Source organism: Bufo gargarizans, chromosome 4 (assembly GCF_014858855.1).
Source record: "Bufo gargarizans isolate SCDJY-AF-19 chromosome 4, ASM1485885v1, whole genome shotgun sequence".
In the NCBI taxonomy this organism is placed as follows: Eukaryota; Metazoa; Chordata; class Amphibia; order Anura; family Bufonidae; genus Bufo; species Bufo gargarizans.
Window position 1 is genome coordinate 110,837,946 of NC_058083.1, and position 26,588 is coordinate 110,864,533.

Consider the following 26,588-nt stretch of genomic DNA (forward strand, 5'->3'; position numbering starts at 1 on the left):
CTGGGAATGTCACGTGATGCGGTGACGTCAGCAGGTCAGTGAGAGGAAGGGAATGATGGACGCAGGTGAGTTCAGCGTTGGGCTGTCAGTTCAGGTTCTTCCCTATGTGTCTTATAGGCTGATTGTCACATAGAAGTGTATGGGGAGCGCCGGGGGGACCGGGGCGCGGCGGACAGTCCGTGGTCTGCCCTATATTTCCTCACCAGGCCTATTGTCCACAACCATAGTACTGTGTTATAGCCTACTAGCTTAGTTATCGGTTCAGTGTAGAGCGCCCCCTTCTGGTTCATATTGCCTCATTATACACGGGGTGATGATCACAGCTCTATTCTCTGATGACAGGATGGGGTTAATACATAGGGTACAGGACAGCCTGGAGCTGCCAGTATTGTGGCAGTGTAGAAATCCAATTGTAATACACCCTGCCAGGGGATTCTGCATTAGAAGGCTTGTCCCAGCCTATCTTATCCATGGCGAGATAAGTGCTGAGCGAGCCAGCGCTGCTCTGTTTCCATAAATCCCATTTCAGTCAGTGGGAGCCATACAAACAGCGTAGCCCAGCACGCTATGCCGCTGGCGTAAGCGGGAGTTATGAAAGCAGTGTAGTCCGGTTCCAGGGCTGAACATATATTTTTTATATATATATATATATATATTCTTTTTTACGCATCGGAGCACCGTGCAGGGCAGCCTTGTTTGTTTACTGCCGGTGACAGCCCGGGCTTCACATCACTATGCTAGGTGGAGACTCCCGCCTTGCAGTGAGCGCGGTGACATCACCGGCGCAGATTGGGGGTCTATAGCGCTGTCTTGGAGAAAGGTACTACACTATACTACAGCATAGTGAGGAGAAGCCCTGAACAAACAGACCCTGCCTGACTCAGCGAAAGGCAAAGGGGAGCATCGGAGCAAAGAACTGCTGCACTCACATAGAGTGAAAGAATAAAGAACAGCTGATATCTGGGCTCAGCCTGAACCCGGAGAACCCCTTTAAGTAGCTCTCATTCACTACAATGGGATTTATGGATAAAGCGGAGCGCTGGCCCACTTGTGAGCCCAACCACCTTGGGTCAGTGCATAGTCCAGTCTCACTATGGAAACTCTGAGCTGGGACAATCCCTTTAAAGGGAACCTGGCACCATCTGCAGGCAGCAGGTTATAGAGTAGGAAGAGCTAAGCAGATTGATGTATAGTTTTATCAGAAAAGATTCTGTAGAACTTGTGTTTTTTGTTAATTAACATCCTTGCTCATTCTGGGCTTAGAAGTCCAGGAGACGGTCCTATCAGTGACTGACAGCTCTGTATACACAGCCATAGAGGGGAGGCCAGATAGGACTGACTTCTGGACTTCAAAGCTCAGAACGAGCAGGGATATAAATGACTGATGTTATATAAACCCTCTTCTCTAGAATTTGGGAGAGACTTCAAAGGGTCTCCGAGTCTGTCAGCTTGGTTCAGATTGATTCCTTTACGACGCATTGGAGATAAAGAAAGAGGTAGATCCAATGTTTCCAGGTGTCTTTCTCCGGGGAACATTGCCCTGCAGAGTAGTTTATTATCAGCAGACACAATAATGTGGGATTACATTAATCAAATCGGCGTAAAGCAAAACTTCACATGTACCTATTAGGGCTCATGCACACGACTGTATGTATTTTGTGGTCCCAAAAAAAAGGATCCGCAAAAAATATAGATGACGTCCCTGTGCATTCCGTATTTTGCGGAACGGAACAGCTGGCCCCTAATAGAACAGGACTATCCTTGTCCGTAATCGGGACAATAATAGGACATTTTCTATTTTTTGCAGAAAGGAAATACAGACATACGGAAATGGAATTCACACAGATTAACTTCCGTATTTTTTGCGGACCCATTAAAGTGAATGGTTCCGCATACGGTCCGAAGCCGGCTGACATAGATGTCAGCTGCCGGCTACCTAACGAATGGGCAGCTCTCCGTTCTCCATTTAGGCTCCATCCATTTGTTTTGGGGCCTCGCTCTAGTGCAGAGGTGCCATAGACTTTTAGATATCGGTTGGCACATCCCTTTGATTGGGTATTGGTTGACAAAACCACAATGTCACTTTTGTTTTCTAGTGACTGCTGGATTTGATGATTTTGTCAATCATGATCTGTGTTTTATGTATTTTTAGCAACACTTACATATGACACTCTGCGGTTCGCTGATACCCCGGACTTTCCTGAAACTTCAGAGCCTGTCTGGATATTGGGAAAAAAATACAGTGCGTTAACAGGTATACAATTACATCTCAGATTCTTCTCTGTATCTCATAAACTCCTTTTAATATTCCCTTTATTCCATTATGTTCTGCCCGAGCTCAGCTCAGGCTGTGGGAAAAGTACTTTAACGGCTGCACGAGCTGAGCTTTAGCTGCCGGTATCTCCGGAATGGTAGCAGCTAGACGCATGGAACTGGTCTTGTTTGAAAGCTGGCATTCCCAGCATTTATACAAGAATAGCCTTTTAATCTGTAGCTGAGAACCAACATCATAATCATTGCATCCCAGGCCTGAAAAAGAGTTAGGACCCTTTCACACGGGCGCGTATTCCGCGCGGATGCGATGCGTGAGTTGAACGCATTGCACCCGCACTGAATCCCGACCCATTCATTTCTATGGGGCTGTTCACGTGAGCGGTGATTTTCACGCATCACTTGTGCGCTGCGTGAAAATCGCAGCATGCCCTATTTTGTCCGTTTTTCACGTAACGCAGGCCCCATAGAAATGAATGGGGTTGCAAGCAAGTGCGGATACGGTGCGATTTTCACGCACGGTTGCTAGGAGACGATCGGGATGGAGACCCGATCATTATTATTTTCCCTTATAACATGGTTATAAGGGAAAATAAAAGCATTCTGAATACAGAATGCATAGTAAAATAGCGCTGGAGGGGTTAAAAAAAACCCTAAAAATAATTTAACTCACCTTAGTCCACTTTATCGCGCAGCCGGCATCTCTTCTGTCTTCTTTTTTTGCTGTGTGCAGGAAAAGGACCTGTGGTGACGTCACTCCGGTCATCACATGATCTATCACATGATCTTTTACCATGGTGATGGATCATGTGATGGACCGTGTGATGACCTGAGTGACGTCGCCACAGGTCCTGTTCCTGCACACAGCAAAGAAAGAAGACAGAAGAGATGCCGGGCTGCACGATCAAGTGGATTAAGGCGAGTTAAATTATTATTTATTAACCCCTCCAGCGCTATTTTACTATGCATTCTGTATTCAGAATGCTATTATTTTCCCTTATAACCATGTTATAAAGGAAAATAATACAACCTACAGAACACCGATCCCAAGCCCGATCCCTTCTTCACAGAAGTTCGGGTTTGGGTACCAAACATGCCGATTTTTCTCACGCGCGTGCAAAACGCATTACAATGTTTTGCACTCGCGCGGAAAAATCGCACATGTTCCCGCAACGCCCGTGTGAAAGAGCCCTTACTTGTGCCTGAGGAGGGTCATGGTTTTTCATGAGCTCCTGCTGTCCTTGCCCGCCTGCTGATTATTGGCAGTTTTTCCCTAGGGAGGAAATTTAGGCCAGAAATGCCAGTCAGCAGAAGGTAATAATCGTGACTCTTTTCCAGGCCCAAGATGCAAGGATTATAATGCTGGTTCTCAGCAACCACTTAATTATAGCTTATGAATGATAGACAACTGAAATCTGTCCGTCACTACTTTATGCTGCCCTCAGTGAGAGCAGCAAAACATCAACAGATTCCCTTTAACGTCCTCCAGCCTCTTATCACAATTCTCATTTCTAAGGCTAGTTTCACACTTGCGGCAGGACGGATCCGACAGGCTGTTCACCATGTCGGATCCGTCCTGCGGCTATTTCGCCGTGCCGCCGGACCGCCGCTCCGTCCCCATTGACTATAATGGGGACGGGGGCGGAGCTCCGGCGCAGCACGGCGGTGCACGGAGAAAGGCAGCCGGACTAAAAAGCCTGACATGCAGTAATTTTAGTCCGGCTCCCTTTCTCCGTGCACCGCCGTGCTGCGCCGGAGCTCCGCCCCCGTCCCCATTATAGTCAATGGGGACGGAGCGGCGGCACGGCGAAATAGCCGCAGGACGGATCCGACAGGGTGAACAGCCTGTCGGATCCGTCCTGCCGCAAGTGTGAAAGTACCCTAAATGCACCCATATACATTCAATAGCTGTTGGCCTAAACGATCCTTCTGCAGACTGATGCCTCTCCTGATTCCCTTCCAGCTCCCCTATACACGTTTGGATTGTCTGAATGTGTATATGTATTTTATGGGGAGAGCAGAGTGGATTATCTCCCGGGAGAATTAAAGGATCGGGTAAAAAAATTAATTTTGCCTGATACTTGTCTCCACAACATCATCTGTCGGGTGAGTGTCGAGAGCTCCCCGCACACATTAGAGTGTCAGCTAACAAAAGACTAATGCGTATGGCCAGCTTAACCATCAGCCATGCACTGGTTACTGCTTTCTGTCGCTTCTGATAACATCCAGTTGTCAGAAACTCTCATAATCCCACTGTGTCGAGCAGTAAAGTGAGACCACGTGTGAAACCACGTGTGACCAGCCCAGGATTATGAAGATTTTGAAGGGACTCTCTTCTAACTTTATTTCTAATGTTTTCATGCAGAAAAGGAGGATCTTCTGAATGATGTGACATCCAGACTGTGGTTTACTTACCGACGGAACTTTCCAGCAATAGGTATGAGTGATCTAGAGATACAGAATAGAACATGTATTCGTGCCTCTACCAAAAATGGCATATAGCCTTTCGCCTGCTTCCTTAGTTTTCACGAGCTGCTTAGATATGCAGTTCCTTTTTGTTAAATGGTTCTTTAGTGTTAATTGCACTATACGCGGTCCTGTGCAGGAGATCTCAGGGACAGCTTTTTGGGTTCTAGTATAGGCAAATGCAGGAACTGAGGGGGGGCAGTTCATGACACATGGATTATTTTTGGTCTCAATCCCCATGACAAGCGCTGCTCCTTAGGTCCTCACTACACATAACACAGTGTATAAGTTCTGCATCGAGTTTTTAGGAGTTTTTTTTTTTTGTTTTCTTTTAGTAAATTGTTCCTGTCGCGCAGTGTCACTGTGTATAAATGCAAAAAGCAGTTAAAGGTTAAAGTGGAAAGCAGAGAACATGATAAAATAACAAAGTAAATACTTTTTGACTGATTCAGCAGGCAGTTATTGGGAATGAGCAAAACGTTTCCGATAATTGCCTGATCATCAAGGAGATGAGAGCTGCATTTAAATGCAGCAGTCTTCTCCCCGTACAGTTTTATTGCTGCTGGGCAGCGATAATTATAGGTCCTGGCCGTAAGACACAATCACCCAGTGAATAAGCATTTGCTTGTTCATTTGGGGATCACTGGCCAGTTATTGGGAATGAGCGTTTGCAGATATCTGGCCGAATTGTAACGTACCTGGACAATCCCCTGCCACTCTGGTGCTCTCTCTGGTCTCTGTTGCTGTCCTACAGTGATGACGTTGTGACTACCTGCACTTGACCACTGAAACCAAACGCTGTCCACTAATTGACTCCAGTAGTCATGTGTCGGTAGTCACATCGTTGTCAGTGCAGGTCAGCATCAAAGAGCAATGGGGGCACTGGAGTGGCAGGGGATGTAGGATTTTTTTGTTTGTTTTTTGCATTACTGTGTCTTAGTAAAGACAAAAATACTGCTGACAGTTGATTTATGCTTGGTCAGACCACTTAAAGCTGCCACATCAGAAGCCCAGACAGTTACCAGGGTTCTCAGCACACAGTCATTGATTTTATTGATTGCTACCTGCAATCTCTGGTTTCCTGATTGTAAATCATTTTAAATAGCACAACATATTCTTGTGACTCACAGTCTGACTCACTGTCCCATTTTATATTTCTCCTGGTACCCAGCATAGCAAAACACAGTGGAGATGAAAAGCCGTGGTCAGAAATAAGTGTGTGTTCATCTAAATGTAGTTGGGGAAAAAAACAATACATTACCGGTAGATATTCTCTTTCTAGGTGGAACTGGGCCAACTTCCGACACTGGCTGGGGCTGCATGCTGCGATGTGGGCAGATGATTTTTTCTCAGGCTTTGATCTGTAGGCATATAGGACGAGGTAAGATGCAGTAGGCTCATTTTTGGTAACATCGTTGACTGAATTTTGGTGAATTAAACGGTGGGGTCTCTTGTATGGTATAGTTTCTTGAATTGTGGATTGAACTTAAAGGGGGTTGTCTCATCTTAGACATTAGTGGCATATGACAGATAAGTGCAAGTCCCAGAAGTGAGACCCGCACCTATCTCCAGTACAGTACCCCCCAAAGTGAGTGGAGGGCAGCTGTGCATATGTGGCCGCCCTCCATTCATTTCTATGGCACGAACGAAAATAGCAGAGCACTGGTTCTTCTATCTCCGAAAGTCCCATAGAACTGAATTTAGCGGTGGCCGCACTTAATCAATGCCCTCTCCATTTCTATGAGACTTCCAAAAATAGCCTAGCCCTCTCCCTCAGCTATTTTCGGCACTCCCATAGAAATGAATAGAATGCAGCTGCACATGCGTAGTGTGCTTTCCTTCACTTTCAAGGGCCTGTTCTGGAGATAGGTGAACAATTTTGCTGAAAACCTGCAGGCAGCCATGTCCTCTCTGCCTCCCATGCAACTCAATGGGAGGCAGCGTTGAGGATCGCGAAGCGGCGGCTTAAAGCCAAAGCAGCATCAAGAAGGGACATGTCCTTCTCACTCTGCAATCCTCAGCACTGCCTCCGGTTGAGATGTATAGGAGGCAGAGAGGATTTAACCGCTGGCGGGTTTTCGGCAAAATTATGGCACAGCTGTCCGCCAAAATTCAGCTTGAAAAGTTGCTGTGTGAACATCCCCTAAGAATGCTTGCTTAAAGGGGTTCTCCAAGAATTAAGAAAATTAAAATACTTTAAGTATTACTTTATTATAAATATATTCCCAAATTCCTTTAATTAGTTATAATGTCTTGTTTTGTCTAGAGAGCAATCATTAGGAGAAATAAAATGGCCGCCGTCCTATTAGTAGATACAAAACCTGTCCTAATTACACAGCAGGACAAGTTACTTCAGAACACGGAGCTAAAGAGCTGCCTCATCCTCTTCTGTAATCTACTGTTTGGGATTATGATCCTGAATACAGTTTAATAAGATCTTCAGCTAAATCTCTATAGGAATGAAGGTCATGAGGAGACATGAAGTACAGAGAGGAGGTGGTGGTGTGGCTAATGAGCAGCAGCTCTTGTATGCTGTCTCCATTACCACAGCAACAAATTACCATAGTGTGTCCTGTCCGTCCTCTCTGTACTTCATGTCTCCTTATGAACTACATTCGCCCAGAGATTCAGTTGAAGATCTTATCAGCTGTATTCAGGATCATAATCCCTGACAAGCAGAGCAGAGAGAAGGCTGAGGCAGCTCTTTAGTTCAGTGTTGTAAAGTAACTTGTCCTGCTGTGAGATTAGGACAGGTTTTGTGTCTACTAATAGGACGGTGGCCATTTTTTTTCTCCTAATGATTGCTCCCTAGACAAAACGAGCCATTATAACTAATGAAAAGTATTTTGGAATATATTTATAATAAAGTAATGTTTACAGGGAATCTGTCATCAGGTTTTAGCATATTAAGCTGTTACCATTGCAATGTTCAATAAACTACCTTCTTTCCAGCAAGGGTCTTCTTTCTTTTTTTCATATTGTCATTTAGATAAAAAAGCTATTTTTCGGTTATGCTAATGAACCTTCAAGGTGCCCAAATGGGCGTTATTCCTCTCCTCTAGAGCCCAGTAACGCCCTCCTGCAGTGCCCAGCCCGCCTTAATTTTAAGCCCAGCACGCCTCCTCATAAATACATTTCCTCCCACAGCCGAGCTGAGCGGCGGCGCCGCCCCCTCTGCTACGTCATATGATTTATTCAACATATGAACCTTGCTTCATCCTTTCTTGCGCATGAAAACTCGCGCAGCCGCAGTATCGCCGACTGCCTGCGCCTGTCCGATCCTACGGCTCCTGAGGCAACAGCGCTCTGATTATGTCGCTGGGCTCGGTGCATGCCCAGTGACTCTATTGAGGCTGTTGCCCTCAGGAGCCGTAGGATCGGACAGGTGCAGGCAGTCAGCGATACTGCGGCTGCGCACGATTTCATGCGCAAGAAAGGATGAAGCAAGGTTCATACAGTTGCAAGAAAAAGTATGTGAACCCTTCATAAAATGTGATCTGATCTTCAACTAAGTCACAACAATAGACAATCACAGTCTACTTAAACTAATAACACACAAAGAATTAAATGTTACCATGTTTTTATTGAACACACCATGTAAACATTCACAGTGCAGGTGGAAAATGTATGTGAACCCTTGGATTTAATAACTGGTTGACCCTCCTTTGGCAGCAATAACTTCTACCAAACGTTTCCTGTAGTTGCAGATCACACGTGCACAACGGTCAGGAGTAATGTTTGACCATTCCTCTTTACAGATCTGTTTCAGTTCAGCAATATTCTTGGGATGTCTGGTGTGAATTGCTTTCTTGAGGTCATGCCACAGCATCTCAATCAGGTTGAGGTCAGGACTCTGATTGGGCCACTCCAGAAGACTTATTTTCATCTGTTTTAGCCATTCTGTGTTTATTTACTTCTATGCTTTGGGTCGTTGTCCTGTTGCAACACCCATCTTCTGTTGAGCTTCAGCTGGTGGATAGATGGCCTTAAAGGGACTCTATCACCAGTTTCTAACCCCCCCTTTTATAACTATGGTTCTCTCCATGGTCCCCTTCTCATTACAAAGCTGTTGTTATAAGTTAAATCCGCCGTGTAGTTTTCATAAAAATCGCTTTTATCTAACCTGTCAATCTTCAGGATAAGGTGCCCAGGGCGTTTCTGATGGTCTGAATCTGCCGCTCTTCGCCGCCGCCGTTGGTGCCCAGCTCCTCCCATGATCCTTTCAGCGCCACCTCGATGTAATGCAATCCGCCTCCGGCTCTCCTCAGTGCCCCCTCCTCCTTTGCAAAGATCTCGCGCGTGCGCACAGGCCTGTGCCTGATGCGCCCGTGCGGACGTTTAGATTCTGCCTCGTTGAGCGAAGTGCGCATACGCGCGAACATGCGCGAACGCGCGCGAACATGCGCGAACGCGCGCTTCGCTCCACGAGGCAGAATCTAAACGTCCGCACGGGCGCATCAGGCACAGGCCTGTGCGCACGCGCGAGATCTTTGCAAAGGAGGAGGGGGCACTGAGGAGAGCCGGAGGCGGATTGCATTACATCGAGGTGGCGCTGAAAGGATCATGGGAGGAGCTGGGCACCAACGGCGGCGGCGAAGAGCGGCAGATTCAGACCATCAGAAACGCCCTGGGCACCTTATCCTGAAGATTGACAGGTTAGATAAAAGCGATTTTTATGAAAACTACACGGCGGATTTAACTTATAACAACAGCTTTGTAATGAGAAGGGGACCATGGAGAGAACCATAGTTATAAAAGGGGGGGTTAGAAACTGGTGACAGAGTCCCTTTAAGTTCTCCTGCAAAATGTCTTGATAAACTTGGAAATGTATTTTTCCTTTGATGATAGCAATCCGTCCAGGCCCTGATGCAGCAAAGCAGCCCCAACTCATGATGCCCCCACCACCATACTTCACATTTGGGATGAGGTTTTGATGTTGGTGTGCTGTGCCTCTTTTTCTCCACACATAGTGTTGTGTGTTTCTTCCAAACAACTGAACTTTGGTTTCATCTGTCCACAGAATATTTTGCTAGTACCGCTGTGGAACATCCGGGTGCTCTTGTGCAAATTGTAAACGTGCAGCGATGTTTTTTTTGGACAGCAATGGGTTCCTCTGTGGTATCCTCCCATGAAATCCATTCTTGTTTAGTGTTTTACGTATCGTATATTCGCTAACAGGGATGTTAGCATATGCCAGAGACTTTTGTAAGTCTTTAGCTGACACTCTAGGATTCTTCTTCACCTCATTGAGCAGTCTGCGCTGTGCTCTTGCAGTCATCTTTACAGGATGGCCACTCCTAGGGAGAGTAGCACCAGTGCTGAACTTACTACTTTTATAGACAATTTGTCTTACTGTGGATTGATGAACAGCAAGGCTTTTGGAGATACTTTTATAACCCTTTCCAGCTTTATGCAAGTCAACAATTCTTAATCGTAGGTCTTCTGAGAGCTCTTTTGTGCGAGGCATCATTCACATCAGGCAATGCTTCTTGTGAAAAGCAAACCCAGAACTGGTGTGTATATTTTTTATAGGGCAGGGCAGCTGTAACCAACACCTCCAATCTCATCTCATTGATTGGACTCCAGCTGGCTGACACCTCATTCCAATTAGCTCTTGGAGAAGTAATTAGTCTAGGGGTTCACATACTTTTTCCACCTGCACTGTGAATGTTTACATGGTGTGTTCAATAAAAAGATGGTAACATTTAATTATTTGTGTGTTATTAGTTTAAGCAGACTGTGATTGTCTATTGTTGTGACTTAGTTGAAGATCAGATCACATTTTATGACCAATTTGTGCAGAAATCCATAAAATTCCAAAGGGTTCACATACTTTTTCTTGCAACTGTATGTTGAATAAATTATATGACGTAGCGGAGAGGGGTGGCGCCGCTCAGCTCGGCTGTGGGAGGAAATGTATTTATGAGGATGCGTGCTGGGCTTGAAATTTGGGCGGGCTGGGCACTGCAGGGGGGCCTTACTGGGCTCTAGAGGAGAGGAATAACGCCCATCCAGGCACCTTGAAGGTTCATTAGCATAACCACAAAAAAGGCTTTTTTATCTAAATGACAATATGAAAAAAAGAAAGACGACGCTTGCTGGACAGAAGGTAGTTTATTGAACATTGCAATGGTAACAGCCTCATATGCTCAAACTAGGTGACAGATCCCTTTAAGTATTTCCATTTTCTTAATTCCCGGAGAAGCCCTTTAAAGAAGAACTCCACAAAAATGTTTATTCTCTGACCTGTTAGAAAGGTACATGATGTGATCTGTGGAGAATGTAATCTTCTCTGATCTCCAACTGACACAGGACAGGAAGTCAGTTACTTCTCTATTGATTCCTATGAGACTGACATTGAGGCTCCCTTAGGAATACATAGAGCAACTGACTTCCTGTCCACACATAAGATGCTGTGTTATTTAGAAAGTCTGATTGCTGATCACATGGCACAGCTGAGAAACAGAAGGGAGGTTATAACTCACAAATACAGACACTGGTAAGAGGATTACATTCACTACAGATTAACCAATGTGTATATTCTTATTTTTTTTTAGAATGGAGGTGGGATAAAAAAACACCAACTGGAGAGTACCTCAGCATCCTGACTGCTTTTCTAGACAAGAAAGATAGTTATTACTCCATACATCAGATTGGTGAGAGACCTGTGTGGGTGAGACAATGCATTTTACTGTTAGCAGTATGACTGTGTATGAAAAGATTCCCTTCTATCTTTAAAGTGTCAGAATCCATATATGATTTCTATTTCATTCATTGGGAGGATTCTTTACACAGCTCAATCTAAAATAAGAGCTATCTGGTTCAATGTAATTACTCATTACAGGAGGGAAACCACTTTCATAAATGATGGCAGCTAGAACTATACGATGACAGCGCTGTCCTAGGTTTTCTTATAGTTTCTGTAGCCACATTTTTAAAGAGGACCTTTCATCAGTTTAGTCCTAGTCTAATTATGGTCTTGCCTTATAGAGCTGCCCCCACTGATGCCATGGCACATTTTTTTTCCAAAGATTCAACACCACCCCCCTCACGTCTGCTGTTGGTCACGTTGATTTCGGCGCCTTATATTATAATGAGCTGACTCACTTATACTAGGCGGAGACTCGCAGTTTCGCTGGGGGCTGTTCTCTTCTCCCTGGCTGTGAGCGCATCCAATTAGAGCGCACTGCTCTTAGCCAGGGAGGAGCTCATTCTCCCTGGCTAAGAGCGTAAGAGCAGTGCGCTCTCATTAAATGCGCTCACAGCCAGGGAGAAGAGAACAGCCCCCAGCGAAACTGCGAGTCTCCGCCTAGTATAAACGAGCGGCTCATTATAATATAAGGCGCCGAAATCAACGGGGCCAACAGCGGATGAACGGGGGGGGGGGGAGGGGTTTGGGGTCTTTGGGAAAAAAAAATGGGCCAGACATCAGTGGGGGCCGCCCTATAAGGTAAGACCATAATTAGACTAGGACTAAACTGATGAAAGGTCCTCTTTAATATAGCCAGATCTGGATGATGGTTTTGTTCTCTGTGATAACAGTGCACCTGACACTGGGACAGTTAGTAGTGCAGACATGTCATACCTCAGCATGAGACGTTAAAGGAAATCTATCCGCTCCGAAAGGCACCCAAACTAAAGTAAGTGGTGAATAGTGTCAATGACGCTGAGTCCGGTTATGTAATTTTTATCTTCATACTCTCATGCATTTTGACGCTGTACTCCCACAAATCAGCAGTAAAATGTATTGCTGGTTTGTGGGAGTACAGCGTCAAAATGCATGAGAGTATGAAGATAAAAATTATATAAATCGGACTCGGCGTCACTTACACCATAGACTGCTTGCGCTAGTTTGGGGGGTGTTTTAGCGCCAACAGATTCCCTGGCGGCATACCTTTTACAGCCGCCTCTTCACAGATTCAGGCGCTGGTTTTTCTTCTTATAGAAACGTCCTCATTAGCCTTTATTCTGTGCCACTTGTTTCAATGCCCAATGCTAGCGAATTAACAGGTGGGTGGTCTCTACTTCTCAGTGTCAGTGACTGAAGTGACTTTCCATTGACACTGGGAGATGGAGACCGCCAACCTGACATTTCACTAGTATTGGCTGCTGAAACTAATGATGGCCCTAACTATGGGCAAATGGAGGTTAAGAATGAAAGAGAAAAAAATATATAAAACAGAGGCGGAACCAGTGAAGTGGCGGCTGTAAAGTACGCTGACAGTTTCAGTGCTGTTAGGACAAGACGGGTACTCTTTTTAAAAATTGCTTAGCCTGTTTTGTGGCAGATTTCCTTTAAATTATGGGGCTACATTTAGTAAAATGAACCTAGTAAGTGCATCATAGCACAATGGGTAATAAAGGTAACACCATGGTTAGGTAGTAGCTTAAAGGCTATGGACAGCTTGGCCCTTTGGGAGAAAATGGTTTTTATCATTGCATTCTACTTATTTTGGGCTACAAATCTATTTTTTCAGTTGGTCTTTATTAAAAACTTTCAGCCATTTTCTCTGTAGGGATGTCAGTCTCTGTGTATTTGCAGAGTGTCGAGCTTTCTGTCTACAGTGAGTCCCGTCAGATAGAAGCCCTGATGGCTCATGTATAGGCCTTATCTCTGGACTTCTGACCGCTCATAAACACTCATTGTAGCTCATTTCTTATCAACCTGATAAGAATATGGCTTAAATGAGTGTTTTCGATCTGTTAGTTCAGCGATGAGGGCTATATTCCTCTACACTTAAAGGGAATGTGTCACCCAAATTTTTATCTGACCGTTAAAACCAGATAGTAACACACATCCTTTTTTCTAATGTTTTTATTTTCTGATTGCAGACTTTTTAATTCAGTTTCTTCCATGTTGCCTGAGCTGTTCTTAACAACATTTAGAAAGCATTAAGAACATTGCTTTACGGCAGCCCCATGGGCCTTAGACACAATGGACAGGAGGGGACCTCAGTGACTTCTATGGGAGAGTTTTATAGACATGCTGTGCAAAGGTCATTGTACGAGGAAGGAATAGAGAAGCTTTGACAATTACTTATTGTGAATGGTGGATCCTGTCTTATCTATACAGAGAGGTGATATCATTACAGGCAGGATTAACATGACAGATAAGCAGATGACTGCAGTAAAGTGATCTGTACAGACCAAAAAGTGGCGCATATTATTAGGCTTAGTGGCCAATGTGAAAACTGCAGGATTTTATGTTTTTTGTTTAAATATAGATATTCATATGGAAAACACTTAAGGCCCCTTTTACACGAGCAAGTTTTCCGCGTGGGTGCAATATGTGACGTGAACGCATAGCACCCGCACTGAATCCGCCAATCCGCATCCAGGGCCAATCCGCTACGCTCGTGTGAAAGAGGCCTTAAAGCATATACTCTGCAGCTAGGCTGAAGTGTAACCCCTTGAAGACCAGTTGAAAAGAAAACTAAACGATTTTTATCCCAAAATGAGTAAAATGAAATAATAAAAAAATGCCCCAAAGGTTTTCATAGCCTTTAAAGCCTCTTGTAGTAAATAGTTCCAGGTTAATTTTAGGTTAAGGGTCCATTAGACTTGAAAAATCTTCATAATTGCATTTCTGATGTAAAAGGTTTTTGTACATGTATTATCTTGAAATTCTATATATTGTGAAGTGATCCTTGTATTGTACATTTTAGGTAGTCTTGACTAATGATAGTAGAAAATATAAAGATTAGTTTTTTAGTTAAAATACTCACAGGATTCTTGTACTGAAAATAAGGCTTGTATGAAGAATTGTATGAGTCAGTCACATAAATGATGCAGTGCAGTGTGTGCTACTTCAGCTGTATGGTGAACATGGCCTAAATGGACAGTTCTACATAATAATGGCCCCAGTAGAAGCAAGTTTTCAGGTAGATCACCTGTAACTCTTATAGCTGTATTATAATAGGGAAATATATACTTCAAGGGATATGCAAAGCGATAGCTCCATCTCCCAAGAACGAGAACCATCTCACCAGCGCCACCTATTGGAAGTGACTCCCTAAGTCCCTTGTCAAATCCCAAGGCTTGTTTGAAAATCGAATCTTGAGTCATAGGGAGACACTTCCAGTAGGTGGTGATGGTTCTTGTTCTTGGGAGATACCTCTTTGCATATTCATTCCCATGGAGCCTTGCCAATAAGTCTCCGTACCATGGAGTACTTCCAGTAAGTCTCCATACCGGACTGGTCTCTTTAAGGAGATTCAGCACCCTGCCTAAAGCTACATTCACATCTGTGTTTTCCTTCCCGTTCTGTCACAGGATTCAGTTTTGTTGCCATTCATTGTCAATGGGGACGAACTGAAGGGAACAGAGTGCCCGGAATGCATTCCGTTCTGCTTCGTTGCGTTCCCATGACGCACACAAAAGCGTTGCAAGCCGCGTTTTTTAAGGCATGAAACACTAGGTAAGTCAATGGTGCTGGATCAGTTTTCTTATACAGAGTGCCTGATCCATCTTAGTCAACTGGATCCGTTCAGAAGAGACGCAGCCGTTCAGAAGCGTTTTTGCTGATCCTTGACGGATCCAATAAAACGCAGATGTGAAAGTAGCCGTAAATACTTCAAGTGAAAGTAGTTCGCTGGCAGTTCTTTCCTGTACTGCGCATGCCGTAGATACCGAAGTACATGGTGCAGCGTGAGACTTTGAGAGAAGTCGGGGCCAGGCTTGATGATGTTTTCACTGCCGGGCCCTAGCAATCAAAGTGCAGAGGGCACAGCAGTTGCAGAAAGAACAGAGCCTCTAGGTGTAATGGCAACGCCCCTGTTGCTCCAAGAGGCTAATTTGCATATATTAAAACTTCATTTTACTCAGCAATGCGGACACATATAAACATGGGACCAACACAGCTGCCAAACACACATGTAACAGGTCAGCCAGTGTCGTAGGTACAAATCTGCTGACAGATGTGAAAATGACTGTGATAGAACTGAATCCTAAGTACAGTTCTCATCTACACTATTGTTTTAGCAGCAGGTGAATGCAGAAAACAGGTCTTTGTGTTGAATTGGTGGATATAATATGTAGGTGTGTGACTGGCATGACTTGCTGTACAGGTATGTATGATGTAAGACTGAAATATAGGCTGCCATACCGATCTCTTACAGTAATGATCTTATCTGGCCATGCACAGTATTTCACCATTAATGCTGCTTCATAGGTCTTTGTGGTAATGATTCGCTCTCTATTACAGCCCAGATGGGAGTCGGTGAAGGGAAATACATTGGCCAGTGGTACGGTCCAAACACTGTAGCACAAGTGCTGAGGTATTTTAGAGCACAGTTATAATTTACCCCCAGACATGAAATGGCATACCTCATACATACAGTCTTCTTCTTTCTCTCACTGCAGGAAGCTAGCTGATTTTGATCAGTGGAGCTCGATGGCGGTTCACATAGCAATGGATAATACTGTTGTGACAGGTGAGATAGGTGAGTAAGGAATCAACATCAAAGTAAGCAGCAACACCAAAAGACGTGTGTGCATAGGCTCTACATCTGTAATGATGGCGTGTTCTGACTTCTGATAGTGGAGTGGGCATTCCCTATTAATATCCCTGTATATCATTTTAGTATCTTTTTCCCGTTAATTCAAAATGGTGTTTTTTTTTTTTTACCTTCCGCTAGACCAAGAGTACTCAGGTTTAGTAAAGGTCCACTTCCCTGGTTCTTGCAGTCAGCTGAATGTCCAAGCTAAACACCAGCAATAAAAATGTTGTCTTGTTGAGGTTTCATAAAATTTGTAGAACAGATGTAACATTATTTGTTAATGGAAAAACAAACCAGACCCCTAGGACCAGGCCACCTCTGAGCGTATTTAGACCCCGGACCTGGCCACCTCTGAGGGTATTTAGACCCCGGACCGGGCCACCTCTGAGGGTATTTGGACCCCGGACCGGGCCACCTCTGAGGGTATTTGGACCCCGGACCGGGCCACCTCTGAGGGTATTTGGACCCCGGACCGGGCCACCTCTGAGGGTATTTGGACCCCGGACCGGGCCACCTCTGAGGGTATTTGGACCCCGGACCGGGCCACCTCTGAGGGTATTTGGACCCCGGACCGGGCCACTCATCGGCTCATTCAGACCCAGGACCAGACCATCCCTGAGATCATTCGGACACTGGACCACACCACCCCTAAGCTCCTGTAGCCCCCTAAAATTATTTAGACTGCCATACCAGACTGCTGCCAGGCCAGTTTCATTTCCTGACGCTGCTGCACACTATACCTGGAGTGAATCTATGACTGCAGATTCTGGAGCAGTGTGAAATGTTACCTTTACAATACAGATATATTTGGCATGGCGACAAGCAGCCCCCAAATCTTGGCCAGAATATGGTATTGCATGAGTTCTTTACCCACCCCTCTGCAAAGTTTCTTTGAGATGTGACTGGAGGTAGGGGCTATAACTCATAATAGCCTTAAGGATAAATGTGTACATTTTTAAAAAAGGGGTCTGCTCTGCTGTTCTGAATGCCTTGCCATTAAAGTGAAGGTTTATCTTTGGGGGACAAGCTTAAATGAAGTCACTGCCACGCTTTATCCTTATGGGGCAGTAAAGTGTGAACATTGCCTAGCCCCTAAGAAGTTATATAAGGCTTTCCCTCATCATAATAATTAAAACTATTCGAGCATAAAGTGAGACGTTTCCTTTTTACAGAGAGATTGTTTAGATTGGGAAGCTGTGACTCTGGGCCGCTGTGTAATGGTCACACTGGAGCCTCTGATTCACACCGCCAGTGGAAGCCTCTAGTATTACTCATACCCCTTCGGCTGGGCCTAAGTGAGATCAATGAAGCATACATCGAAACCCTGAAGGTATTCTTTTGTTAACATTTATTTAATTTAAAAAAATCTGTTACTAGTTTTGACTTTGCTAAGGCTAGATTCGCTCTATTTTTTGGGGGGGGGGGGGGGAATTAACTCTGAAGACTGTAACATTACTGGCAGTGACTACTTGCATCTTCATGGTAGCTGCATGTGATGAACTGTGGTATTTAATTGTCTTTTTCAGCACTGCTTCATGCTGCCACAGTCTTTAGGAGTTATTGGTGGTCGGCCAAACAGTGCTCATTACTTCATAGGCTATGTCGGTAAGTGGCGCTGCAGTATCCAGAACCGAGCTGCACTTGTTAAACTTTATCATGTATGCATTTACTTGTTACTATAATGGCAAAGGGAAGTTTTAAGGAAAGTATACGGGCACTCCCACAAATTTTGGTCCAGACAGGAGCTTATCACCCCTAGGGATCATAACCATGGGCGTATTTGGGATCCATGTCAGTGCATTTCAGTGGGACCATCTGTGATGGAAAAGTTAATGTATTAAAAAAACAATACAAACAATGCCATATGTCGAACCCAGATCAAACCGTAGAAGCGGTGAAAGACTTTGTGTAACAGAGCCTTAACTAAGCATGGGCAATGTAGTTTGCAAAACTGTTTTGTGCCCCAAATTATGAGTCAAAATGCACAAAGCCAAGTGGTCCTTGTACATGGACTGATGTTACAGGCAATTATCTGGAACAAACAAAATCTTCCCAATAATTGCCTGATCAGAAGAGGAGGCAAGAGCTGTATTTACATGGAAATCACTGCAGTCGTTCTTCCCATTGCACATTCTTCATTTCTGGGCAGCAGATCCATGTTTTCAAAAGAGAACTGCCGCCTAGAGACTATGATTTTTGGTGCCACCAAAAAAAACGATCACTTAATGAACACGTGTTTGCTCATTCATCAGGTGATCACGGCCACCTTTACACAGGGCGATTATCAGGAGCAAGCATTTGTACGTGTTTTCACTGTCACAGTACAGCTGGAGTAAATTGACTTGTATACAATATTGTTCACTGCTGCTGTCACTCCATAGTTAAAATCAAAGCAGTGCTACAAAAAGTCTAGGTATAGCCCCCAGGCTTACCCTGAATGTGGTAGCCTTTCCTGCAGTATCCCATCAGTAAACTCTACTTGCTGTTGGATTGCCACTTGACAAAGTCCTATAGTTAACTGTGAGGCTGTCTTGCACATGAGGCAGGAGGACCCACCTGATTACCGCTAATTGCCAGGCCGCACCTCCACAGGCCACTATTTGAATGCCAGACAAACCAATATGTGCATGTAATTGGTTAGGGTACCTTCACACACAGCAGATTTTGACGCATGTGTAGGCACCCTTATGCGAGGTGTTATATGAACAGTTAATGATGAGTTGTTTTTTTTAGGTTGCGTATATCTATGTCTAGGCAGTTTTGCTTCACTAACATGATTCATTATTATATTGTAATGTCTCAATCAGGAGATGAACTCATTTATCTAGATCCCCACACTACACAGCCAACTGTGGAGCCCAGTGATGGAGGGTATATAGTAGATGACAGCTTCCACTGCCAGCATCCTCCATGCCGGATGCACGTAACAGAGATTGACCCCTCTATTGCTGTGGTAAGTGTGGTTTTAAAGAACTGTAAAAGTCAAAGTATTGTGCTGTTAGTTGTAGCAACCAGTTCATACTGATAAATCAAGAGGCTGCCATGCACAACAAATATCCGTTACCGTACTCTAATACAAATGGGCTAAAATCTATACTTATACTTTGTTTCTTTTTTGTTGACTGTAAGGCCTCTTTCACACTGGCGTTGCGGGAAAATATGCAGGTGCGTTGCGGGAACACGTGCGAGTGCAAAACATTGTAATGCGTTTTGCACGCGCGTGAGAAAAATCGCGCATGTTTGGTACCCAAACCCGAACTTCTTCACAGAAGTTCGGACTTGGGATCGGTGTTCTGTAGATTGTATTATTTTCCCTTATAACATGGTTATAAGGGAAAATAATAGCATTCTGAATGCAGAATGCATAGTAAAATAGCGCTGGAGGGGTTAAAAAATAAATATATATATATATATATATATATATATAAATTTTACTCGACTTAGTCCACTTGATCGCGAAGCCGGCATCTCCTTCTGTCTTCATCTTAGCTGTGTGGAGGAACAGGACCTGTGGTGACGTCACTCTGGTCATCACATGATCCATCACCATGGTAAAAGATCATGTGATGACCAGAGTGACGTCACCACAGGTCCTGTTCCTCCACACAGCTAAGATGAAGACAGAAGGAGATGGCGGCTTCGCGATCAAGTGGACTAAGGTGAGTTAAATTATTTTTATTAATTTTTTAACCCCTCCAGCTCTATTTTACTATGCATTCTGTATTCAGAATGTTATTATTTTCCCTTTATAACCATGTTATAAGGGAAAATAATAATGATCGGGTCTCCATCCCGATCGTCTCCTAGCAACCGTGTGTGAAAATCGCACCACATCCGCATTTGCTTGCGGATGCTTGCGATTTTCACGCAACCCCATTCATTTCTATGGGGCCTGCGTTACGTGAAAAACGCACAAAAAAGAGCATGCTGCGATTTTCACGCAACGCACAAGTGATGCGTGAAAATCACCGCTCATGTGAACAGCCCCATAGAAATGAATGGGTCGGGATTCAGTGCGGGTGCAATGCGTTCAACTCACGCATCGCATCCGCGCGGAATACTCGCCCATGTGAAAGGGTCCTAAAGGCTCTATACGCCTTCAAAGTTAAACACAATGTCTATTGTGTATGGGGAGCTTCCGACCCTTCCCTGACAGATGAAACCCAACTTTGCAGAAAAGGCTGCAAACTACAAAACCCTGCTGCCATTACACTACCATCTGAGCAGCATCTACCCTCACCTTAGGATCAACGGGGATTGATTGGCAGCCGTGTCAGGAGTCAGATCCCCACCATTCTGATATTGATAACCTACAGTGCCTTCCAAAAATATTCACCCCTAATCTTTCCCTGAACTCTGACCAGTTTCCCAGTCCCGGCTGCTAAAAACATCCCCATGATGCTGCTGCCACCACCATGTTTCACTGTGGGGATGATGGTGTTTGGGTGGTGTGATGTGTTGGGTTTGCGCCAGACATAGCGTTTTCTTTGATGGCCGAAAAGTTCAATTTTAGTCTCATCAGACCAGAGCACCTTCCTCCATAAATTTTGTGAGTCTCGCAAACTCACAACGTGACATCCAAATGCCATCCATTTTTTTGGCGGATCCATTGTAACAATGCCTAAAACGGACAAGAATAGGACATGTTCTATTTTTTTTGCGGGGCTACGGAACGGACATACTGATGCGGACAGCAAATCGTGTACTGTCCACATTTTTGGCGGACCCATTGAAATGAATGGGTCTGCATCCTATCCTCAAAAAAAAACAAAAAACGGAACGGAAACAAAGTTTGTGTGCATGAGGCCTTATTGTCGTCCTATGTACAGATACTCCAGTCTCTGCTGTGGAACTCTGCAGTTCCTCCAGGGTTACCTTAGTTCTCTGTGCTGCCTCTCTGATTAATGCCCTCCTTGCCCAGTCCATGAGTTTTGGTGGGTGGCCACCTCTTGGCAGGTTTGCTGTTGTGCCATGTTCTTTCCATTTGGTTATGATAGATTTGATGGTGCTCCTGGGGATCATCAAAGATTTGGATTTTATTTTATAACCTAACCCTGACTTGTACTTCTTAGGCCCCATGCACACGGCCGTGTTTCACGGCCGTGTGCGGGCCGTGGAACCGCGGCCTGGATCCCTCCTGAGAGCAGGAGCGCACGGCGTCACTGGTTGCTATGACGCCGTGCGCTCCCTGCTGCCGGCACAGTACAGTAATACACTGGTATAGATCATACCAGTGTATCACTGTATTGCGGCGGCAGCAGGGAGCGCACGGCGTCATAGCAACCAGTGACGCCGTGCGCTCCTGCTCTCAGGAGGGATCCAGGCCGTGAAACACGGCCGTGTGCATGGGGCCTTAACAACATTGTCCCTATGGAGAATTCCTTGGTCTTCATTGCAGTGTTTGGTTAGTGATGGTTCTTGCTTAAGTGTTTCAGTCTCTGGGGCCTTTCAAAAAAGGTGTGTGTATATAATGACAGATCATGTGACACTTAGATTGCACACAGGTGGACATCATTTCGCTCATTATGTGACTTCTGAAGGTAATTGGTTGCACCAGAGCTTTTTATGGGCTTCCTAACAAAGGGGGTGAATATATACACACATGCCAATATTACCAACTTAGACTATTGTGTTCTGATCCATCACATACAATTAACAGAACATTGAATTTAAGGCTGTAATGTAACAAAACATAAAAAAAGGTCAAGGGGGGTGAATCCCTGTAGCAGGGATCAGCAACCTTCGGCGCTCCAGCTGCTGTGAAACTACAACTCCCAGCATGCACACTTACTCTGCTATTCTTGTAACTCCCATAGAAGTGAAAGGAGAATTCTGGGAGTTGTAGTTTCAGAACAGATGGAGTGCCAGAGGTTGCTGATCCCTGACCTATAGTAAAGATAGGTCTTTAGTATTTAAAGGAGTTTTTCCAGTAGGCCCCACAAACCCACCTTAACTACTTATATCTTGCCTGTGGAAGAAAGTTGCATGGATCGACTGCTCTGGAACCCAGTCACCTGACATTCCACCTCCTCCCAGGCTGGGGAAAGTGCTGTTGGATGAGTCCAGAACTATTCTTTTTCCCTGGCACATGCGCACAAGATGGATTCAGGAATGTGCGTACATGCCAGTAATAGTTCTGGTGCTGGAACTACATAGCTCCATCCAGTGTGTAGTGGATTAAGCTGGAGTTACTGCAGTACTGCTCCTATTGAAGTGAATGGAGCCATGTAATAGAACAGAAGAAGCTGAGCTGATTGATAATTTTTTATTTATTTATTTATTTAGTAAAATGTGTATTTTATATCTTTTTGATTTTTACATCTCCTTTGAACAGCTATTGGTACAGGGAGGAGGTGTTTTCAGTGATTGATGGCATTGTGTGTATAAGTGAGCATAAAATATAGCTGTCACTCACCGATAACACCTCCCTCCTGTACCAATAGCTGTTAGACAAAGGAAATATGTAAATGATAAAATTAATCTTTTCCCACAAAAATATATATCAATCCGTTCAACTTCTGCTCTATAACATGGTGCTTTCAGATTGCATTGCAATTTGTGGTGACAGGTCCTCTTTAAATTACAGTAGAAAAAAAACTGATCACTATGTGTAACATTATTATTGAAATGGCGTTGAAGAAAATCCCATATAAGGTTATATTCCTTTTTTTAACTGTAGGGATTCTTCTGCAGTTCTGAAGAAGATTTTGATGACTGGTGTAAGCGCATTAGAAAGGTCAGTACAGCCAGTAAAATTACACGCAGACGCAGGATATCCTGTTGCCCAGGAGAGTGTAGCTAGGGCGTCACCAACAAGCTAGATGGCTATAGCAGTGTACAGAACGAAGGAAAGCCTAGATATGACTCTGTATTATAGTCTAATGGACTGTACTGTAGCATAGGTCAGCAACCTCCAGCATTCCAGCTGTTGTGCACATACAGCTCCCAGCATGCACACTTACGGTAATCTAAATTCCCATAGGTGTGAATGGAGCATGCTCGGAACTGCATTGTGTGTTGAGCGAACTTTTGTGTTTTAAGTTCGGCATCTAAAGTTCGGGTTCGGATTATCGAAGTATCCCGTTATGGATTCTAAATTCCGTTATGGTCCGTGGTAGCGGAATCCATAACAAGATACTTCGATAACTCGAACCCGAACTTTAGACGCCGAACTTAAAACACACGTTCGCTCAACACTATTGCATCCCTGGTCTATAGCATAACATTTGGAAACAAATTGATTTATTAGGGATCCTTTATCTAAATCTCTAGACACAAGCAGCCATATCAGACTAAGACCAGAAGCTTTTACAGCAGTTTGTGTTTTTTTGGGTTTCTTTTTGTAATCCATTATGAGACAGCACATTTGCAAAAGCCAACTGCTTTGCAGAAAATATGGAAAAACTCCCCTCTATGTATACAGGTCCTTCTAAAAAATTAGCATATTGTGATAAAGTTCATTATTTTCTGTAATGTACTGATAAACATTAGACTTTCATATATTTTAGATTCATTACACACAACTGAAGTAGTTCAAGCCTTTTATTGTTTTAATATTGATGATTTGGGCATACAGCTCATGAAAACCCAAAATTCCTATCTCAAAACATTAGCATATTTCATCCGACCAATAAAAGAAAAGTGTTTTTAATACAAAAAAAGTCAACCTTCAAATAATGATGTTCAGTTATGCACTCAATACTTGGTCGGGAATCCTTTTGCAGAAATGACTGCTTCAATGCGGCGTGGCATGGAGGCAATCAGCCTGTGGCACTGCTGAGGTGTTATGGAGGCCCAGGATGCTTCGATAGCGGCCTTAAGCTCATCCAGAGTGTTGGGTCTTGCGTCTCTCAACTTTCTCTTCCCAATATCCCACAGATTCTCTATGGGGTTCAGGTCAGGAGAGTTGGCAGGCCAATTGAGCACAGTAATACCATGGTCAGTAAACCATTTACCAGTGGTTTTGGCACTGTGAGCAGGTGCCAGGTCGTGCTGAAAAATTAAATCTTCATCTCCATAAAGCTTTTCAGCAGATGGAAGCATGAAGTGCTCCAAAATCTCCTGGTAGCTAGCTGCATTGACCCTGCCCTTGATAAAACACAGTGGACCAACACCAGCAGCTGACATGGCACCCCAGACCATCACTGACTGTGGGTACTTGACACTGGACTTCAGGCATTTTGGCATTTCCCTCTCCCCAGTCTTCCTCCAGACTCTGGCACCTTGATTTCCAAATGACATGCAAAATTTGCTTTCATCCGAAAAAAGTACTTTGGACCACTGAGCACCAGTCCAGTGCTGCTTCTCTGTAGCCCAGGTCAGGCGCTTCTGCCGCTGTTTCTGGTTCAAAAGTGGCTTGACCTGGGGAATGCGGCACCTGTAGCCCATTTCCTGCACACGCCTGTACACGGTGGCTCTGGATGTTTCCACTCCAGACTCAGTCCACTGCTTCCGCAGGTCTCCCAAGGTCTGGAATCGGTCCTTCTCCACAATCTTCCTCAGAGTCCGGTCACCTCTTCTCGTTGTGCAGCGTTTTCTGCCACACTTTTTCCTTCCCACAGACTTCCCACTGAGGTGCCTTGATACAGCACTCTGGGAACAGCCTATTCGTTCAGAAATTTCTTTCTGTGTCTTACCCTCTTGCTTGAGGGTGTCAATGATGGCCTTCTGGACAGCAGTCAGGTCGGCAGTCTTACCCATGATTGCGGTTTTGAGTAATGAACCAGGCTGGGAGTTTTTAAAAGCCTCAGGAATCTTTTGCAGGTGTTTAGAGTTAATTAGTTGATTCAGATGATTAGGTTAATAGCTCGTTTAGAGAACCTTTTCATGATATGCAAATTTTTTTAGATAGGAATTCAGGGTTTTCATGAGCTGTAGCCAAAATCATCAATATTAAAACAATAAAAGGCTTGAACTACTTCAGTTGGTGTGTAATGAATCTAAAATATATGAAAGTCTAATGTTTATCAGTACATTACAGAAAATAATGAACTTTATCACAATATGCTAATTTTTTTAGAAGGACCTGTATAAGGCTGTGACCGATTGGACTCAATGGGAAACTGTTGGTGGCACTTTGAACATGTATTATGTTGCGTAAAATGTCTGTTTTATGATGGAGTATGCAGCATTTTTTGGCCATGTGAACATAGCTTAAGCGAGTTGTTCATAAATGTATACAAGGCACACTTCATGCCATCACATATCTGATTTCAGATATCACTTCCTGCGGGATCTTTGCCTATGTTTGAGGTGGTTGATCAGCTACCGCCTCATCTGTCCAATCCTGATGTACTAAACATTACTCCAGGTAAGTGCATTCATATTGTTTGGACTAGGGTTATTTGACGTATCCTCAAGACAAGTCATCAATATCTGATTGGTGGGTTTCTGACATCCAGCACCACCACTGATCAAGTATTTGAAGAGGCTGTGGTGCTCCGATGAGTGCTGCGGGCTCTTTACAGCATTCCATTGTTTAGCGGCGGTGCTTGGTATTGCAGCCCACACCCATTCAATTGAATGGGACTGAGCTGCAACTAGGACATGTAACGAACGTGATGTCACTGACCTAAGAAGCAGCCACAGCACTCCAGCCTCTTCAAACACTTTATCAGTAGTGGTGCCGGCTGTTAGAACCCCACCAATCAGATATTGATGACATGTCTTGAGGATAGGTCAATAATATTGTACTCCTAGCTGCTTGGCAGGGGTGCCGAAAGTTGGAAACCCACTAATTTTGATGACCCCCCCCCCCCCCCCCCCCATGCAAATTTGTCATCTAGGATTTATGAAAGCTCAGTGACAACTCACCTGGGAGCATGAAGGTGGGCGCATTTGTTGTCCTCTAGACTCTCCAGAAACGTAGCTAAGAAATGGTTGAATAGAATGTTAGAAAAATATTTAAAAAAATTCCAGTGTAAATAAATGGTGGCAGGTGGGCTCAAAGTGGCTTTAAAACAGAACAGATGCTCCCCTTACTAATCCCCTACTGCTGCCATTCTGACGTTGCCTGGGTTCCTACTGCTCTACCTCCAGGAAGTGTCTGCACAACCAATCAGTAGGTGAGGCCGGATCCGTCTCACAAATGCTTTCAGTCAGTGGCAGATCGGCGGATCCGGCGGCCAGTTCCGACGACGGAACTGCCCGCCGGATCACACTGCCGCAAGTGTGAAAGTAGCCTAAGCCTGCTGCCACAATTTTTTTTTTTTGTGCTAAAAAACTTCTATAATAACTAGACAGAGAAATTACCATGCCTGCCTGTTCTAAAATAATCATCCTTGTGTGCAGACCGCCTTGACAGATTCTTTGACTCAGAAGATGAAGAATTTGAAATTTTAACTTTTTGAAGAG

General features: G+C 44.4%; 1 protein-coding gene across 2 annotated transcripts; it reads left to right on the top strand.

Annotated features, from left to right (window-relative positions):
• ATG4B (autophagy related 4B cysteine peptidase) lies at positions 1–26,588 on the top strand. Of its 2 annotated transcripts, none has more exons than XM_044291602.1 (13): positions 1–34; positions 2,153–2,254; positions 4,637–4,708; positions 6,020–6,118; positions 11,295–11,393; positions 15,941–16,013; positions 16,099–16,178; positions 17,408–17,565; positions 17,762–17,840; positions 19,043–19,188; positions 22,915–22,971; positions 25,452–25,545; positions 26,526–26,588. In XM_044291602.1, the coding sequence occupies exons 1-13, from the start codon at positions 7–9 to the stop codon at positions 26,582–26,584; spliced, it is 1,146 nt and encodes a 381-aa protein (XP_044147537.1). In that variant the 5' UTR covers positions 1–6; the 3' UTR covers positions 26,585–26,588. The 2 variants fall into 2 exon arrangements, with proteins under 2 accessions (XP_044147537.1, XP_044147538.1); XM_044291603.1 differs by having other exon boundaries at positions 14–65.